At 63.1% G+C, this 18,552-nt stretch overlaps 1 protein-coding gene across 2 annotated transcripts; it reads right to left on the reverse strand.

Annotated features, from left to right (window-relative positions):
- Window positions 1-421: 421 nt before the first annotated feature.
- Window positions 422-17,141, reverse strand: TSC22D3 (TSC22 domain family member 3). 2 transcript variants are annotated; one of them, XM_051791518.1, is made up of 3 exons: window positions 16,722-17,141; window positions 2,276-2,327; window positions 422-1,710 (listed from the first exon to the last, which is right to left on the reverse strand). In XM_051791518.1, the coding sequence occupies exons 1-3, from the start codon at window positions 17,042-17,044 to the stop codon at window positions 1,465-1,467; spliced, it is 621 nt and encodes a 206-aa protein (XP_051647478.1). In that variant the 5' UTR covers window positions 17,045-17,141; the 3' UTR covers window positions 422-1,464. The 2 variants fall into 2 exon arrangements, with proteins under 2 accessions (XP_051647478.1, XP_051647489.1); XM_051791529.1 differs by lacking the exon at window positions 16,722-17,141 and adding an exon at window positions 2,610-2,800.
- Between the last annotated feature and the right edge of the window lie 1,411 nt (window positions 17,142-18,552).

Below are 18,552 nucleotides of genomic sequence, written 5' to 3' on the forward strand. Positions count from 1 at the left end.
CTGTGAGAAGTGAGAACAAAAACACTGGAGGAAGAGCAGAGCTGTGGGTACATACAGCTCTGCACAGCCTGAGAAAAGCCCCCTTCCTGTTTGCCCCCCTAGCCTGCCCTGCACACACCCCTGGTCACGGGTGTGACACAGGGGACAGAGACCTGCAAGTTCACAGCACCTTTCCCTATTGCACACACAGCCTTGGGAAGGGGCTGCCTGCTCGTGTCTCCAAAACCCCATCCTGGCTCAGCCAGGGCTGTCTGTTGGGATCTGATCCCTTGCAAAGGTGGGGAGCTGCCAGGTTTTCCCAGCTGGGGAACAACATCAGCCCAGTATCCTCACCAGTCCTATCTCAGCAAGCCCCAGCCTCCTCCTCAGCAACACCACTGTCCCCCACCTTCCCAGCCACAGACACAGCCTGGGGCACACGTATATATAAAAAGTAGAGTTTATTGCCATTTCTATCTAGATTTACACAACAGTGTCACCGCTTCTGACATCAAAAGCAATGTCCCATCTCTTCCCAGAGAGCAGGCCAGGTACAGGGGGGAGCTCAGAGAACAAGCCAGCTCCTCCCAACCCAGCAGGCTGGAGCGCAGCCCCGCTCGTAGCTCTGCCCAGTGGTCAGTCCGGATCCTCCCAGTGCTGCCACACTGCTTCATCATGTGGGACACCAGAGAGGGGTCAATCTGTCCCCTCCTTGCTGCAACTTGCAGCAGCTGGCCACCCAGTGACAGCCGCTCACCGTTCCAGTCTGGCTTGAATCCCCCAGCTGTTCCAATGGGCATGGCTGGCCCAGAGCGGGCACCCCACAGCCTCGGAGGCACCGCTCGTGTGCATGTTTATACATAGATACAGCTACAGAAGATGCCCAAACTAACAAAACAAGCTTTTTTTTTTTTCCTTGTAATCCCCACACTGCTGTGCGTTCAGCCATGCACTACGCTGCAGCTGCCACCTCCGGTGCTGCTCAGTCTGGGTCGGGTTCCAGCAGGCTCCTGGGTGGCTCGTGGGACAAATGTGCTTCGCTCGCTAAACGTCGGTCTCCCTCCAACGTAAGGCTTTGCCAGAAAGAGACACCCCCCTGCAGAGTGCAGCCGTGGCCCGAGGCTCGGCCGGCGCTCCTTCCAACCGCAGGCTCCCATCGTGGTGCCAAAGGCTGCCCAGCACTGCCAGGGTGCCAAGGTGCCCAGGCTTCAGCAGAGCCCGGGACGGGCAGCCACAGATCTCCTCCTGGCACCCGGCGGGCGGTTGGATGGGGAGGGGGGGTCAGCTGCCCGCATCTCCCTTGAAGAAGAGCATCCTCATGCAGGAGACGGCCACTGGCTCTGCGGGCTGGCCAGGGCTGCCCGGGGGGCACGGCTCAGCGCCAGGTCTGGCAGTCCTTCGTGTGAGATGAAGGCGGAAACGATTTTGCAGGAGATTAAGTAGAAAGAGTTCTGTGGCTCTGCCCACCCCAAGGACAGAGCCACCTTACACCGCAGAGGCCCCGGAGTGCTGGGCCGGGGCAGCCACCCCGGGGCTCTGCTCCTCAGGGCACAGCACCTCCACTGGGAGCCGGGACTGGAACTTCTCCAGCTGCTCGGGGCTGGCCAGGGTCTTCAGGAGGCTGTTCTCACGCTCCAGCTGGGAGTTTTTCTCCAACAGTTCCTTGATTTGCTCTTTCAGGACCTCCACCTCCTCCCGCACTGCGTACATCAGATGATTTTTCACAAGATCCTGCAAAAGGCCATGGAAGAGACCATCACTGAAGAGTTATGCCCTGGGGGTAGCTCCCTGCCTTTACCAAGTACCGGGAAAAGTGCCAAGTGCTGCAGAAGCTTTTCCCAAGGCTGTCCCTCCCCACCCTATCCTTGGAATCCTGGCCAGGGCTTGGTGCTCAGGCAGCATAGCTCCCTCAGCCCCCATCTCTCCGGTCTCTCTGCGTACACAGGCGCCCTCCAGCCCCAACTCCTGTCCCGGGGTTTGGGGGGGGGGGACGACTGCAGTTTCCAATTACCCAGAGAACCCGGCTCCGTCACCCTCACAACCCGAGGGTCCCCTTCCATGTCCACCCTCACTCCCTGCGCACTGCGGCGCGGCTGGAGCCAATGAGCTCCAGCCACAGACAAAGAACGACTCTGCCCGGCAGCGGGCTGGGGAGGGAGGACCCCCGGGGGTAGAGGGACCTTCCGCCTCGGGCAGAGCACCCACCCGGGAGCGGGGAGCCTCCCTCTAGGGCTCAGCACCCGCGGGATAACGGGGGAAGATGCGGGGGGGGGGGGGGGGCAGCCCTGCAGCTCACCATCGCTTGCTCGATCTTGTTGTCGATGGCCACCACGCTGGCTCCGGAAGCGCTGGAAGAAAGCGGAGAGGCCGGGGGTTAGCACCGAGCACCCCTCTTTCCACGGGGATCCGCGCAGCCACCCCCCCCACATCCCCCCTGCCAATGCATCGGGGCGGCCCCCTCCCCGGGGAGATCCAGGAATCCAGGCACCGGTCGTGCGCGCCCTTCGCTCCGGGAGCAGCGATGCCCCTGGACCTCAATCAGGGTCCCCCCGGGGCACCGGGACGCCCCCTCCCCCGGGGCCCTGCGGCGAACGGCGGGGGCACCGCGACGGCACCGGGGCTGCCCCTACCTGTTGTCGAGCTTCACGGAGACCACATCCCCCCCGAGCAGGGAGGAGAAGAAGGAGATGGAGAAGTTGTGGAGCTGGTAGACAGCCACCTCCATGGGGGACTGGTACATGCCGGTGCTCATGACTGCGAGCGCAGGGACACACTCACACAGACGGCAACGGACGCACTGCGGGGCCCCCCCTCGCCGCCCCCGCTTATATCGGCGGCGCCCGCCCTGCCGGGAGGGGCCAGCGCGGCCGGGACCGCCCGCCGCCCCGCAGCGCCGCGACCGGGGCTGCCTCGGTACTGCCCCCCGATGTGACACATTGACCCCCACTACTGCCCCTCGATGCGACACATTGACCCCTGGTGCGGCACCCTGCACCCCCACCCCCCTACTGCACCTCTGCACCCCACTACCGCCCCTCCGCCCCTTCCAGTTGCACCCCCGCGCAGCAACACACCCTCCCAGTGCAGGACCTCTGCCCTCAACACTGTGTCCCCACCTAATCTGCACCCCCCACACACTGTTGCAACCAGAGTCCTGGCACCCCTGGCACCCCTAATACAGGTCCCCCACAGCCCGCATGCCTCAGCACCCCATTCCTGTGCTCCGGCCATGCGCCCAGGACGGGGGGGGGGAGGGGGGGGGGAAGCACACGCAGCTGCTTGGGGGACTGGGAGAAGGGGTGAACCCGCTCTGCGTTTGGGGGGTGCAGCCTGCAGGTCCCACATGGTGGGGCCCCGCGGCTGCGAAGGGGAGGCAGGAGGGGAAGGGGAGCCACGGGCGTGCAAAATAGAAACAGGGGTGCAAAATAGAAACGGGAATGAAAAACAGAAATGGGGATACGAAAACAAAACAAAACAAAACAAAACACCGGGGTGCATAACAGAAATGAGTGGGGTGCAAACCGGGGTGCAAACAAACAGAAACTGGAGTGACAAACATTAGAAACGAGCAGAAAAACAATCGGGCGTGAAAAACAACCCCGGGAGGGGAAACCAAAACCTGCAGGAAGAGCAAACACGGGGTGCAGAACCAACCCAGGGTACAGAACATGCCTGACGTGCAGAACTGCGGGGTGCAGAACAAACCCAGGGCGCAGAACAACTCCCCAGGAGTGCAGAACAGCACCCAGGTACAGAACAAACCCGGGGTACAGAACGAATTCGGGGTGCAGAACAACAAATACGGGGTGCAGAACAAATTTGGAGTGCAGAACACGCCCAGGGTGCAGAACAACGGGGGATGCAGACCAAACCAGGGGTCCAGAACAAGCCCGGAGTACTGAACAACACCCCCCTTGTGTTGCAGAACAATCCCGGGGTACAGAACAAACCCCCGCTGTACAGAACACCACCGCCACGGGGGTGCAGAACAAATTGGGGGTACAGCACATGCCCAGGGTACAGAACAACAACCACAAGGTGCAGACAAAACCTGGGGTCGACAACGGAATGGGGGCACAGAACAAACCCAGAATACTGAACAGCACCACCCCCGGGTTGCAGAGCAGCCCCGAGGTACAGAACAACAACACCGCCAGGGTGCAGAACAACGACCGCGGGGTGCCGACCAGCCCCGGGGCACACACCGAACACGCCCTCGGCCGCGGCGGCCCCGCCCGCCCTTGCGTAACCTCGCACCGGGCGGCGGCGGGACCGGACGGGGGGGCCCCCCCCGCGGGCACGGGGGGCACTGCAGGGGCCGGGGCCGGGGGTGCACAGGAGGGGGGTGCTGGGGGGCACGGCCAGGGCCGGGGGTGCACAGGAGGGGGGTGCTGGGGTGCACGGCCAGGGCCGGGGGTGCACAGGAGGGGGGTGCTGGGGTGCACGGCCAGGGCCGGGGGTGCGCTGCCTGTGTGCAGTGGCGTCCCTCTGTGTGCACACGCGTGTGCAAGCCCCGGGGGTCACGCCGGGTCCTCCACAGCGACCTGCACACAGAGCAAGCGGATCTCCTCCGTGGGGGGGAGGCAGGGCCCCTAAAAAGCCCTCAGCATCCCGGGAAATGGAGTGGCACTGCCCACCCGGGTGCTGGCCCCCTCCTGGCGCTCGGCTCCCCGCTTATCTCTGCCCTCTGGACCTGGGCCTGGGGGGACTTTGCTCAGTGGCTGCCCACTGCCCCCGACCCCCGCGTTTCATCCCCTGAAGGCCATGGCAGAGCTGATGCTGAACAGACCCCGTGGCAGAGCTCATGCACGGGCGCAGCATCCAAGAAAATGTTAGAGCTGGCAGGGCACTTCAAGCGACCTTAAAACACTCATTCACGACACACGTGCACCCCAGGAATGCTGCAGAGGACCCCGAAGGCCCCGATCCAGGGGATCCTGAAGGTGCCTGGCAGCTGGCTGTTGGGAGAGACCAAGGAGCCCTGACTGACAGGTGTGCTGCCAGGCCCCTTCCTCAGGTGGGGAGGGGGAACAAGGTGGTATTTCCCCATCAGAAAGGAAAACGGAGGCACAGTGCACTACAGCTGCTGCCGAGAGCCAGACCTGGCCAGGCAGCTCCCTGCAAATCGCACCGACCTCCCAGGGCAGGGTGAGGGCCGTGGGGTCCCGCGGAGCAAAGGGCACAGGCACCCTGCATGAGATGCTGTGCTGCCCGCAAACCGCAGCAGGCACGCCCGGCTGCCCCAGCACCCACGGGTTTGATGTGGGGATGTGAGAAAGCATTGTCTCCCCAGTGGGCCCGTCTGGGGGAGATGATGCATATCCCCCTGTGCTGGCACCAGCCCAGCCCACGCAAAGCTGCTGGGCAAGGGCTGAGTGCGAGGCTGGCACTGCAGAGAGCAGGCAGGGGTCTGTCCCCCCGCGCCACCGGGCTGACGTGTGTACCCCCCCTGCCCGCACCAGACCCTACTCACCAATCCCTCCTCCTGAAGAGGCTCGGGGAGTATGGTGGCTGGAAGGCCATGCTGCCCCACGGCCCCGCTGCAGCCCCTCTGCTCCCCGGCAGCGATGCCGGCTCTGCCTGTGGCCGTGTCCCCCCAGCTTGCGATGGCAGAGACAGCCTGGGTGCCGGCCGCATCCAGGGGCTGCGGGCACGGGGTAAACATGCTGGGGGATGACCTCAGCTGCGCTCAATTGGCCCTTTCAGGGCCGGTGGCCAGTGTGCCACCCCGAGCCGCGCGGTGCCCCCCTCCATGGGCAGATGAAAGGGCACTGTGTGCGCCTGTCGCAAGAGTGACTGGTGGTGGGCTGGGTAGCAGCCTCTAGGACACAGCTGTCCCCTTACTGGGACAAGTCCAGACCACCCACACCAGGGGTCCTTTGACTCAGTTTCCCACTACAGCTCCGTGAGGGTGCTGCTCTCACTGCAAAGACGGCAGGAGAGATGGGGAGAGGTACTTTTTCCCACGATTGGGCACATCACCAGTTGTGCCACCTTCTGTCTCCTGCAGAGGTGGCAGCAGCAGGAAGATAGGATGGGCAGACCCCAGCCTACCCCAAGCCCTGACAGCTGTGCCTGTTTTCCCACCTCCTGTACTAAAGCCCCCCCCCCAGTCCTGCCCAGCCTCCTTCCCAAAGGAAGCCCTAAATTAGTAGAGACTAAGGGCTCTGCCGGTGGCCCATGTCCCACAGCTTGGAGGTCCCAGTTCCTGTCTGGTCCCTTCTTGATGCAGCACTCAGGCACCAAGGACTGGGGAAAACCCAGCAATTTCTGCAGCTGCTGGAGCAAAGCTGGAAAGCGCTTTGAGCTAAGATCGCTTCAGCTCTGCCACCTCCAATATTTTTCCCATGGAGTGGGACTACTGCAAAAATAAACAGGACTGTGTAACTGACTTCCCTGCAGACCCCCTGGGGTCTTTCCACCCAGCCCTGGCCACAGCCATCACTGCTCAGGGTGTGGGTTCCCTGCTCCAAGGCTTGGCAGGATGCTGTCCGCCTCCATGAGACTCCAGGGAGGGATGCTCTGGAGGGGTGGAGAAGCAGCAGTCTCCTTCCCCACACTCAATGAATGAGGGATCCCTAGGCAGCCTGTGGCCAGGGCAGGGGCTGGCTGGGTAGGGGGACTGCAGCCCTGTGCCCACGGAGCACTCCCACTTGGGGGACGGGGCTCCTGGACATGTCACTGGGCACACACAACCATGGCACACCTTGCAGCCCCTACATTCCTGCACATGCATGTGCGCACACACCCCCTGCACACACAGCACGCCCACACCTCTTCCATGCACACGTGTGTCTGCCAGCCCACCCGGGCGCACACCCCGCGCACGGGGTCACGCTCTGCACACACATGTGCGCGCTCGTGCACGCTGCTTGCACGCGTGTGCCCACGCGTTAGTTTAGTACCTGGAGTCGATGACCTTTGGGGTCTTTTCCAGCCCCAGAGCCTCTGTGTCCCTATGGCAAGCCCTTTGCAGGCACACCCGGCAAACACGCCGCCGCTCCGCGCGTGTGGATGCACGTGCAGTGCCAGCACCCCCCGCACACGCTGCCTGACTCACGGCTGACGCACAGCCCTGCCTGCACAGCCCTGCCTGCACAGCCCTGCCCGCACACCCCGTGTCGGCGGCGCGGCGCGAGGCAGTTCCGCGGGTCCCTCTGCAGCAGGGGGGCACACCCAGCCCACGGGGGGCACCGGCAGCCCTGCTGGCATCTCCACGCCGGGAGCATGAGCTCCCAGCTCTGCTGGACCCTGCTTTGTGCCAGCTGTCCCCAGGGAGCCCCTCTGAGCCACCCCAACGCCCCCACAGCAGCAGGGTCCTACATGGGGCCCCAGCCACCCCCACAGCCCTAGCTGAAGGCCTTGCCAGGCTGCTGGCAGCCACCTCCTCTCCCATCACCCACACGTGGTCCTCCAAGCAGAGCAGGGTGGGCAACATACCCCTTGCCCTTCCTAAAGAGCAGGGGGCCGTGGACTTGCAGCTACCCTATGGCACCAGAGGACACAGTGATGGGCATCTTGGAGCAGGCTGGGCGAGAAGGGCCAGTGCTGTGAACTGTATCCCTGAGACAGCACCAGGGCAGCTCCTGCCTCTGTACACAGTGATGGGAGGTTCGTCAGGCTGGGCCCGGCTCGTGCCTGTGGTTATTCTGGGAACAGCAACAGTAGCCACGATACAGAGTAATTGCGACACTAATTGTTGTGCTCTCTGGAGAAAAACACCACCCGCAGCTGTCATCCAGCAGTGAGGAGAGGTGGTGACACCAGCCAATGGTGGTATCACCCCAGCAGTGGTCCTGCAGGACACCCTGAAGCTGCCAGCAGCCCCTCAGGCCTCACACAGCCTGTGTCCCAGCCCGGGAGATGCCAGCCCCTCGGAGATGCCAGCCCCTCTGCCAAGTGACGTTTAGTGACAGCCCCCTCTCCTCAGCAATGGGATGTGGAGGCCTGCAGCCCCCACGGGGCTCTGCCTGGCTGGAGCAAGGGGTGACAGGGAGCAGGATGAGGGGATCATCTCTCACTGCCTGGCACTCCACACTTGCACAGTGTTGTGGGTCATGGCCCTGGGGACAAGACGTGCTGTTTGTGCTGAGCCCTGTGCGTGGGACCCAAGCCAGGCACTGCGGTGCCACACACCAAAGGATGCTCCTGCCCTGGCAGGACGGCTGGGGCTGCAGGAGCAACCCTGGCTCCCCAGCCTCAGCTCTCTCCCCCTGCTACAGGCTGTGCTCACAGCTCCATGGCAGCGTTCCTGGCTTGCTCTCTCCCAAGGACTCAGCTCAATGGGAGGAAGGCCCATCAGAGGGTCCGAGGCGTGGGAAATGTTTATAGCCTGGCCTCAGAGACACTGGAGAGCAAACTGAGAGAGGCGCAGAGCCAAGGTTGCCCAGGCTGCTCTGCAGAGCCAGATCTCCCGCTCCAAGGGTCAGAGTGGAGTGGGAGAGGAAAAACCACTGCTTGCAAACACGCTAAGGAAACTCTGCCTGTCAAAGCCCAAAGTCCTGCAGCTGTGTTGGTGGCGGCCAAGGGAGTGGGTATGCCAGCACCAGGGCCAGCCATGCCCTGCAGGAATGAGGGAGGGGTTGCCAGGGACACCAGTGATGGCTGGAGACTGTGGGAGCCCACAGTGGGAAGGGCTGGGCATGGGACAGGGCTGAGAAGCTCCTGGTCTTGCCCAGCAGCCCTATCCTGGTGCTGGCAAGGGAAGGGTAATGCCAGGGGCTGCCAACAGGCAAGCAGGCAGCTGGGTCATCTGCTGTGCCAGTCCCAGAATCCTGAATTGGAATTGCCTGCCCTGTGGCAATGGTGTGGGAATGCTGCTCCAGCCCCAGCATCCCAAACTGTGCCTGCTTGCCCTGTGGCACTGGCATGGGGCTGCTGTGCCAGTCCCCAGGGCTAAGAGGCTAGCATTGCCAAAGCACAGCAGTTGTCCAGCTCTTGGTTTCCTCTTCCTGAACACACCCTGACTGAGCTGCTCACTGAGGCCTGGCACTACCCCTGGCTCAGCTGGTGCCTTCCAGGGGTTGTGTGGGACACATGGAAGCCCCACACAACTAGGAGCCCTGTGACATGGGGACCCAGGTCATGCCCACCAGAGCCTTAGAGAGCTCATAAATCCCCCAACCTGGGGCATGTGCTGCTCCAGAGCAGTGGGCAACCCCTCCTGGGCACACCTCTAAGTGCCCAGGCAAGGCTGCAAGCCCCTGCCTGCAGAGCTGGTGCTGCTGGCCTTACCTGGCCCCAGTCTCAGCCCAGGGGACACCAGAGTCACGTGGGAAGAGCTGCACAGAGGCAGTGGCCTCTGCCATGTTGGGGAAACCTGAGGAGGGTTTCAGTGAGGGAGGGCTGACCGGGAACCTGTCCTTGGGGAAGGCTGACAAGGAACCTCCCTTCACCCCCAACGGAGGCACAGCAAGCTCTATGGCTGTGGGCAGGGGACACGGGTGACCCCCCGTGCCAGGCAACGGGCAGGGGTTGTGCTGTGGAGACTCTCCAACCTGTCAGGCTGGAGGTGGTGTGGGGTGGTGGATGGAGCCCTGGCAGGCTCCTGTGTCCAGCTGTGGGGCTGCCTGTTTCCTCTGATAAAGGTACTTGGCTGTACTCCCAGTTCTGTTTTTTCTTGCGTGCGAGTGCACACCCCAGAGCCGGCCTGCTGAGAGCTGCAATTTTTCTTTCTCTAACTTTGCCACCAGACCCTCTTCTTCCTCCCATGCCCCGTGGTAGCAGCTGCCCCCCAGCACCAGTGTGAGGAGGGGAGGTCAGAGAGGACCCAGCTCAGAGCCAAGCCCTCTTCACCATGCTGTAGGAAGGCCCCAAAGCCATGGCTTCCCCATAACATGCTGAGGTAGGAGAGAAAGAGGTAAAAGGGCTGATCTAGTTGGTACCAGCCCTAGACCATGTGGCCCAACATCCCACCTTGGTGGTGTTTGTCAACACCAGCCCCACAGTGCTGCCAGCCCAGTGTGGGCTGCCCTGGTGGGCACCCTGCCAAGGGCCATAGGGCACCCTTGCACCCCCCCAAAGGGTCCCACAGCCACTGAATGCAGAGGCAAGATAGCCAGGTATGGCACAGCTCAGTGAAAACCCCGTGGCGTTCCCCATGCATTGTGCCTGGCTGTGGGGGGAGCACAGCCACCTTCTCCCGTGGGAGTGGATGCCCAGCCCCAGGGAGGATGGCAGGCTGAACCCTCTGCAGAGCTTTAATCCACAAATCTGTCCGCAGAGCAAAGTGCTTCACACCCACGCAGGCCCAGGGTGGAGTCCTGTCACTGAACTCGCTGTTATCGCCTCCCGGTTAGCCCGTGCCCTGCCCTGGGGCTCCTGCCAGCCGTGGCTCTGAACTCCGAACTGTCCTCATTTCAAAGCTTACTGTGTCAACCTGGACAGTGCCGGCTGGATCATGCCCAGGTACTGCCTCCCCTTTTCTGGTCCAGTTTCAGGGAAGTGGGGTGGCCGTGAAGATGAAGGGACACCCTGCAGCACGAGGGGCCACGCAGTGCCCTTGAACCCCAGAGCAGGTGGGCAGGGGGCTGCCAGCCTGGGCTCTGCCTCCCCCAGCCCCTCGCTCAGCTTTGCAGGGATCCCCAGCCCGAGAGAGGAACCCCAAGGCAGGGCCTCTGGCATCCTCCAAAAGCAATCCTGGGCCCCTTTGCAGGCAGGAGCGGGCGCTCTGGAGCCCTGCTGGGCGCTGGCAGTGGCTGCCCTGCGGCGTGCGGGAGTGCCCGCTCGCTAATTGGGAGGTAGCTCATTATGTAATGAGCATGGCAGCTGGGGAGCTGTGAGAGCAGTGTGGCGCATCCCATGCTACCCAAATCTGCTCTTCCAGCCCAGAATAAACCCTATTTACAGAACCCCCCCGAGCCCTTCGCCAGCCCCTTTCGCAGGTGCCAGAACCTGGCGCTCCCCTGCTTGGCTCGGTGAGGATGCCTGGGGGGAATCCCAGCAGCCCCACAACGCCCAGGGGGTGGCTGGACCCCGCTGGGGGTGCGAAGTCCAGACAGACCTGATCTGGTGGGGGTTGGAGAGGAGAGGAGCCGCGCTCAGCCGGTGCGTGAGCCAGCACCCGCAGGAGGTCAGGCAAGGACATGCAGGGCGGCGCAGCTTCAGCAGAGCTGGTTATTAATACCCCGCCTGGCCTTTGCAAGGAATCCCGGGCATTTCGAATCAGGGACCTTCGCTGAAATCCTGCCCTTGCTGACATTTCAGAACAATAACAACGTGAAAGACAATCAGCTGCTGGCGGGACGTGTACCTACAGCGCTGCTGTGGCTCTCCGTGTGCTGGCCTCAGTAGCCAGCCCTCACTCGGCTTGTGCCAACCTTTGGGGACAACCTGAGACTGTGCCCTGCCTCCAAACTGGTGGGGCAGTCCCCCTCTGTGTCACAGGGGGATCACCGTTGAGGCCATAAGGATGTCTTGTCCTGCCCCAAGGCATCAGTCACCTGCTGCCATCCCAAGGGAATCACGGGTAGGGGGTGGCGAGGACTGGACCCCAGCCTGATCCTGGAGTCTGGCAGGCTCAGGGCTTCTGCCCTGTCACTGGAGTCATTCTGCAGCAAAAGCCCCCTCAAATATATATTTATATATAACTCAGGACACAGACAGGATGATGATCTCCTGTTCCAAAGCCAGCCATGTGCATCACCTGGATAAATATAACTCAGAGCTCATTTGCAAAGTATTGCCCTCAGGACGGGTTGCAGTCTCTATCACCTCTCCAGCCCTCTCCCCCCCACACACATGCCTTGGGGTAAGGCTGGACTTGATGATCTCAGAGGTCTTTTCCACCCTAAATAATTCTGTGATTCTCTGCCATGTACCAACAGGGTCTCAGTCCTTCCCAAGGGCAGGATCCAACCTGGACCCCCACTCCCCTTGGCAGTCCCCTTACAGCACATGGACAGTCACATCCCCTGGGTACACACACAGCTGCCAAGCTCTGATGACACACATCCCGAGCCCCTCCGAGCCCCTTGGTCCCACGCAGGTCACGGTGTTCCCCCAAAGCACAAGGTTGGCTTTAACCTTCCTCGTGCTGGGCAGTGGCCAGGGAGGGGGCAATAATCCCAGCAGAGACCATCCAGGATCAGGCCATGTCTCACCAGGAAGGGAAAGTTTGATGCTGGAGTGAATTGGCACGATGCTGAGACCAGGGCAGATCCCTGCAACCTGCTCCAGCTCCAACCTCTTCCACATCTTTAAAGTTCACAGCTGGAAATAAATCCTGTCCAGCCTTTTCCCCATAGGGCCATGCTGTCATCCCTGCCCAACCTTGGGGCACCTACCCCTGCCTGTGGGGAGCCAGGCACCTGCCCTGGCAGACGGGCAGTGCTGGAGCATCCTGAGGGGACTGAGGTGACGAGCTGCTGAGCAGCTGATGTTGGCACCACCAGACTCTAGCTCAGCTGTGCCAGCCCCCTTGGCCATAGCCTTGTGATCGTGGGCAAATGGTTCCGTCCCAAAAGGCTGGAGGGGCTAAGCAGGGCTCTCCTGAGCTCCAGGGAATGTTGGGAGTCTGGAGGGAGCTGGGTCTTGCAGGAGCAGGAAGGGACAGGCACAGTGCATGGTGTGGCATGTTCTGCCACTAGCCCTGCCAAGCCATGCTGAACCCCCTGTGCCATATCAGAGCCCTGTAAACCTGACCTGTGGGGACATCGCTCCGAAGTCTGCTGGGTCATGGGGTGGGCGTCCCAGGGTGTCAGGATGCCCATGATGGAGACCAAGGTGGGCTCAGCTGGCTGCCTGCCTGGCATCTTCCTGGTGGTGGGAGGATTTGGGCACACCAAGGTCAGCACCTCCCAGCAGTACAAACTACTCCTGCCACTGAAACGAAATCTCCCTGGCACCTCAGCAGTGAGCAGGGCTGGCAAACCACACTGCAGGCCACGGGACAGGCCACGTGCAGCTCTGTCCTTTGGGAGCAAAGCAAGCAAACCCTGATGCATGGTCTTGGTGGGCAAGGGGGCCCTCCCAGTCCCCTCCCTGGCAGAGCTGTCCCGGGGCCAAAGCAGGGAGAGCAGGACAGCTTGGTCTCACACCCACACCTCTCTCACGCTCACTTGTGGCCCCTCTCCCCATCAATGTGTCCTTGTTGCTCCAGCCCACTCAGCCAGCTGGAATGCATGCCTTGGCCCCGCCACCCCAGGATGCCCTTTAGGCCCTGGCTCCTCTCCTCCTGCATTGCTGCCACAAAGTGACACTCGATGGACAGGAACAAGTGGTGCTGTGACACAAATACCACCCTGGTACCACTGTCCAGGCACTCTTGCTCACCAGCCTGACATTACAGTGGGAAAGGCGGTGCTGCCCTGCTTCTCCCGCCCAAATTCATCACACTTGAGGCCCCCTTGCCTCCCTGTGACTTCCTTGACTTGCTCTGGCCCAGGGCAAGGTGGACCCCAGCCCTTTTCATGGCTCAGACCAAAGGGTGGGTCATTGCCCAACCTGTTTGGTGGAGCAGCAGGTCGGGCAGTGCTCGGAGATTGTCTGGCTGTGCAGAGGCATCCCCTCACTGCCCGGAGCAGGATGGACACAGGCTGGCCAGGCTGCCAGGTGTTGCCCAGGAGAGGCTGGAAGGAGTGCTGGCACGGCTGGCCGATGTGGGCGAGCAGGCTGGCACGTACCTCCTCTCCCCACCCAGAGCCAGGCGGGGTCCTGCTTCAATCAGGTGCCAGCACGCACCCGGGGTGCTGCTCCTCCCGCAGCGCCAACCTCCTCCCACGCCACCGGCTCCCCTCACCCCCTGCCCTGGGGAAAGGTGTCACACGGTCACAGGGCTGCACTTCCTGACCCACACTTGGTCAGGCTCATGCCTGGCTCTGGGATGAGCTGGGGTAACACTGCAGAGGGATTGCAAAGACCTTTTTGCCCACTGTGTTGGCATCTGCGGGGAGAAGGTGTGCCCAGCCAGGATGGTGGCAGCTGCCCTCCTTCTACCTGAGGCTTCCATGTGAGCTTGGTCCCTTGGCACTCCCAAGATCTCCCTGGAGAGCAGTTTGTGATGCCCCGTGTGAAGGCACAGTGGGGAGAAGCCCTTTGGGCACAGGATCCCATGCACTCCTGGAGCAGGAAGACTTCCTGCAGGAGTGTCAGCCCTGGAGGCAATCGGTCCAGAGCATCCCTGCCTTGTGCGTCCCTGACAACACCCCTGCTGTGAGCAAAGGGGCACAGAGAGCCTAGCAGAGACCACCCAGCTGGGGAAACCCCCGGAGACAGGTCAGACATGCTGCATATGAGTTGTTTGAGATGCCCAGCACTGACTTGACCCTGACAGAGCTGTTTCCAGCCAGCACTAGAACCAGACTCGACCCCGAGCGCAGCAGTTTGGTGCTCCCGTGCTGTGCTGGATGTCGGCCATGCACGAGTGTGTGCATCCACACAACTTCCACCTCCTCCTGTGTCACTGGAGCACATCAGCCACAACAAGGGGCACTAACTGGTTTGGGTTCCCTGGTGCCAGCAGCAGGGTACCCTTATCAGGCCTGTTATTGAGGTGTTCCTCTGGCACCCACAATTCTCTGCTGTATATGCTATCTCCTCTTGGGTGTCTTGGCTCATTCCCCAGGAGGAGAAAGTTCAGGCTGGAGCAAAACAACCGCAAACACAGGTGTGGGCACACCTGGCTCCAATGCCCGGGGCCGTGCACCCAGCTCCCCCACGCTGTGACACCTGAGGGGGACAGGGGATCACCCAGGCAACTTCCAGACCAAGGTGCTTGGACATCAAGTGTGATGGAGGGACACGGCTTTGCGCCACACCACGGCACAGGGGTGTCACAAAAGGGAATGCCTGGAGCCTCTCGGGACACAACACACACCAGGGCATGGAGGACAGGCAGCAACGAGCACTGAGGGGCACAGATAGGGAGAAATCCTGATCCCCTGGCACCTCTACTATCTCCCTACCACAGCACTCCCTACCAGGTGCTAACCAAGAGCTCTTGGGTCCTGCTCCAGCAGGGACAAGTTCAAAAGCAGCCTGCTGTGCCCATGGGCACTGCCTGTCCCACCGAGCAGCCCGGGTGCTTGGCTCCAACCCCAGCCCTGGCAGCCCACAGTGGGGACAGTGTCTCACTTCACCCCCTTCACCTGTGGTGCCAACTGGCTGCAGCCTCCCCAGGGAGCAGGGGAACCTCTCGCTCCCGTCCCCTCCCAGCTGGGTAGGTTCGCTGGCTGCACGGGTACCGGTGCCTTGGCGGGTGTCCCAGCTCCTCCTTTCCCACCTGAGCGGCAGCTCGGCGTTATGTAAGTGCAGGAAGAACGTCGCCAGGGCCGGCTCGAGGCAGCAGCCTCCCGGCGTCAGACGCTTGGCTGGGCGAGGAGGCGGGCGTGCGCCGGGGCGGCTCGCATGCGTGGGGCGGCCACGTGTGAGCCCACCCGCCTCCCGCGCCGGGCGAGGGGACGAGGGGCGGCTCGCCCGCCCGCGCACGGCCCACGGGAGCGCGCCCACGGGTGCATGTGCGTGCAGGGAGGGAAGGGGATGGCGAGGTGTCTGTGAACGCGTGGGTGCTGCCGCGCCCCCCCTGCGAGCTACTCCTCCTCTCCAGCGGAGCAGCGAGTGCCAGAGCCGCTGCCTGCCCTGCCAGCCATGCAGACACCTGCCCGCGATGCACCGATAGGCCATAGCTCCCCTCAGCCCTGGGGGTGGGCAATGTGTCCCACCTGCTGAAGCCACAGGCAGCTTCGTCACCGCCGGCCCAGCTCGGCTCTCCCAGGCCAAGCCGGGAAGACCCAGACCTGCGACCCCCAGTACAGGCTGCTCCCGCAAAGGGTGTCACCAACCCTCCCTGCTGCTGGACACCGGGGCCAGCCCCACACAGCACCAGTGCAGGACCTCAGACAGCTCTGTCTAATCCTTGCCCCCGGGGTCCACCTTGTCAGGGCTGAGGACCCTGTGGAGTGGCAGCCCCTGGGACTCCCTGTTCAGTCTCCTCTGCCCTCACTGCTAGAGCAGGGGAGCAGGGTGGATCCCCCAGTACTGCCTCCTCAGCCCCCCAGAGAGTGTACGGGAGCAGCCCCGAGCACATCCTGCTGTGTGGGCACAGGTAGCCCACCCAGAACAGCCGGGAGTCCAGTGAGGGCAGCTCGGTCAGGGCAGAGGCACTTTCCAGGGATGGGAAAAACCACCCAGGCCAAATCTATCTCCACTCAATTTACTCTGGGAAGAGCCATGGGAGCTGCCGAAAGGGCAGGACCTGGCACTGGGAGTTGCAGACTCCCTACCCAGGGTCTCATTGACACTCAAGGTAGCTTTCGAGGCAGCACAACTGCTTCCCAAGGAACCTGCCACCCGCTCCACGCAGAATGGGGCCGATGCCCGTCTGTCGCTGGACACTATCCATGCCCCTGCAGGCACTGTCTGTGTGGACAGAGGTAGCCAGGGAGACGAGCACAGAGTCCAGCGGCCAAGACACACAGCTGGGAGCTGTTGTCACTGCCCAGCAGACACGGGGCACCACGAGAGGGGCACGGTGGAGCAGAGCCACCCAGACCCGCACCCAGGGATGGGCTAGCACCACCCACAGGCTCCGTGCCACGCGCGGCCGCTCCTGCCTCTCCCCACGCAGACCCCACCGGCGATGCCACCCCCCCAGCCCCGGGGTCCCACAAGTCCCCGTCCGTTGCCAACCCGGGGGGACTGCAGGCCCCACGTCTTGCCCCACACTGCTGACAGCTCCGAGCCTGCTGTCAGCTCCGGCGCTCCCAGTCCCTGGCAGCCCCCCGGTCCCCGGCGGTGACACCCACCTGTGGAAGAGGAGGAGGATGGAGAGCAGGGTCTGGTCGATGTTCCTGTTGCAGATGCCCTGGTTGAAGAGGTAGCAGGGGTCCCGCACGACGGGCTCCAGCGAGTCCTGGCGCATGATGGAGCTCAGCTTGTCGGTGTTGAGGTTCTGCCGGACCAGCTGCTCCCGCAGCTGCCGGAAGCTGCTCACGGTGGGGCTGCCCGGGTTGTTGTTCTCGCCGCCTGCCCCCTCCTCCAGCCCGCTCCGGTTGGCCAGGTCCAGGCAGCAGCTGCAGCAGTCCAGCCCCACGGGCGACCGGCACTCCTCCGCGGGCGACGAGGACATCCCGGGTGTCCCCGCGCCTGGCCACGGCGGCGCCGCCGGGGCCGCTCCCGGGGCCGCGGAGGGCGAGCGGCTGCAGGACGCGCCCGGTGCCGAGCGCCGCGCACGGTCCCCGCCCGCCCCGGCCCCGCTCCAGCCCCGCCCGCCTCCGCTTCGCTCCTCCCCGCCCCGGTCCCGCTCCTCCTCCCTCCATCCCGGCCCCGCTCCGCCCGGCCCGGCCCCGCTCCGCCCCGCTCCTCCACAGTGCCGCTCACCCACCGCCCCCGGCAGCGCCGCGCACCCACCCCACGCGTGGGTCCGGGAGAAGTTGGCAAGGAGTGACATGGGGTGACAAAGGGACACAGTGCCCCCCTTCTCGGTGGGGACCCCCTCCGCTCTCTGTGCTTACCGGGGAGGCTGAGCGGGGGGCTCAGGAGGCTGGAGCTGCCCGCGGCATCAGTCGCCGAACATCGGCGCGGGCAGCCTGTGTGGTTCCGGAGCCGGGGCAGGAAAGGGGGAAAAGGGGATGAAAGGCCCCGGAATGGGGGGAAAGCCAGGAGGGACCCGGTCCCACTGCTGAGAACGTCTAGGAGCCTCCTCGCCCGGAGACAAACCTGGCGTGGGTGGAGCGCACGGAGCCAGGGGGCCATGGATGTGGGGCACGTTGGGACTCGCCGGCAGATGCGGGGGGTTCAGGGATATGCGAGGGGAAAAGGGGATTTCTGAGAGGGGGAAAAGTGGCTTCCCTGACAATGCAGGGGGAGCGTTTCTGCCACCAGTGACCCGCACTGATGGGCTGGCAAAGAGTGGCTGAGGCACATTGTGCTGCCCTGATGGAGCTGGGACATGGGACAACACCGCAGAGAGGTGGGGACGGCCGGCCCGGGACCCTCAGGGTGAGGAACGGGAGCGTGACGAGGTCCCGGCTCGGGAGAACACGTAAAAGATGGGATGAGAGGGCGGCCGCGGTGCTGGGCTGCCACTGCTGCCGGTCATGAACCCCGCGGGCCAGCACGGTAATTCCTCACCCTTCGGAGAGAAAAACAACCGAGAGCTGGTGGGAAAGGGCTGGGCAAGGGTCCGAGGGATCAGAGCTGCCAAGGTGGGGAGCAGGCAGGCTGGGGAAGCCCACCATGGGCAGGAGGACGTGGGGGCAGAGGGAGGTTCTGTATGGAGAGGTTACAGAAGGGTTGGTGTAAAGAGGTGCAACAAGCAGCAATCGGAGGATGGCAGCGTGTCTGAAGGGCATGGGATTGACAGGGAGAGATAAACCAGGTCAAAATCCGGCAGGGCAAAGACGCCAGAGCACCAGGACAGCGGGGGTCCTGGCGGCAGCGCTGTGCCCGCCGGGGATTTTAACGGGGTAGCTGCTCCCACTGAAGAAGTGGCAGAAGTGTCCAATAAACATTCCTGTTCCCTGTCTGGCGAGAAGGAGGAAGATGCATCACATGAGGATGAAGCGGTTTCCAGGATAGTAACCAGGGGAGGCACGAGACAGCGGCCACCACAGATCCACAGCTGGGAGAGTGGCC

The sequence above is a fragment of the Manacus candei genome, unplaced genomic scaffold (genome assembly GCF_025592945.1).
Source record: "Manacus candei isolate 608988 ecotype Guabito, Panama unplaced genomic scaffold, ASM2559294v1 h1tg000003l, whole genome shotgun sequence".
Classification (NCBI taxonomy): Eukaryota; Metazoa; Chordata; class Aves; order Passeriformes; family Pipridae; genus Manacus; species Manacus candei.

Excerpts from the sequence above, each read along its gene's own strand:
- TSC22D3 (XM_051791518.1), bottom strand. The coding sequence starts at position 17,044 with ATGTCCTCGTCGCCCGCGGAGGAGTGCCGGTCGCCCGTGGGGCTGGAC. Across the intron at positions 2,328-16,721 it reads ATCCTCCTCCTCTTCCACAG|CGCTTCCGGAGCCAGCGTGG; the intron begins GTGGGTGTCACC and ends GCTTTCTTCCAG. Across the intron at positions 1,711-2,275 it reads ACAAGATCGAGCAAGCGATG|GATCTTGTGAAAAATCATCT; the intron begins GTGAGCTGCAGG and ends GGCCTTTTGCAG.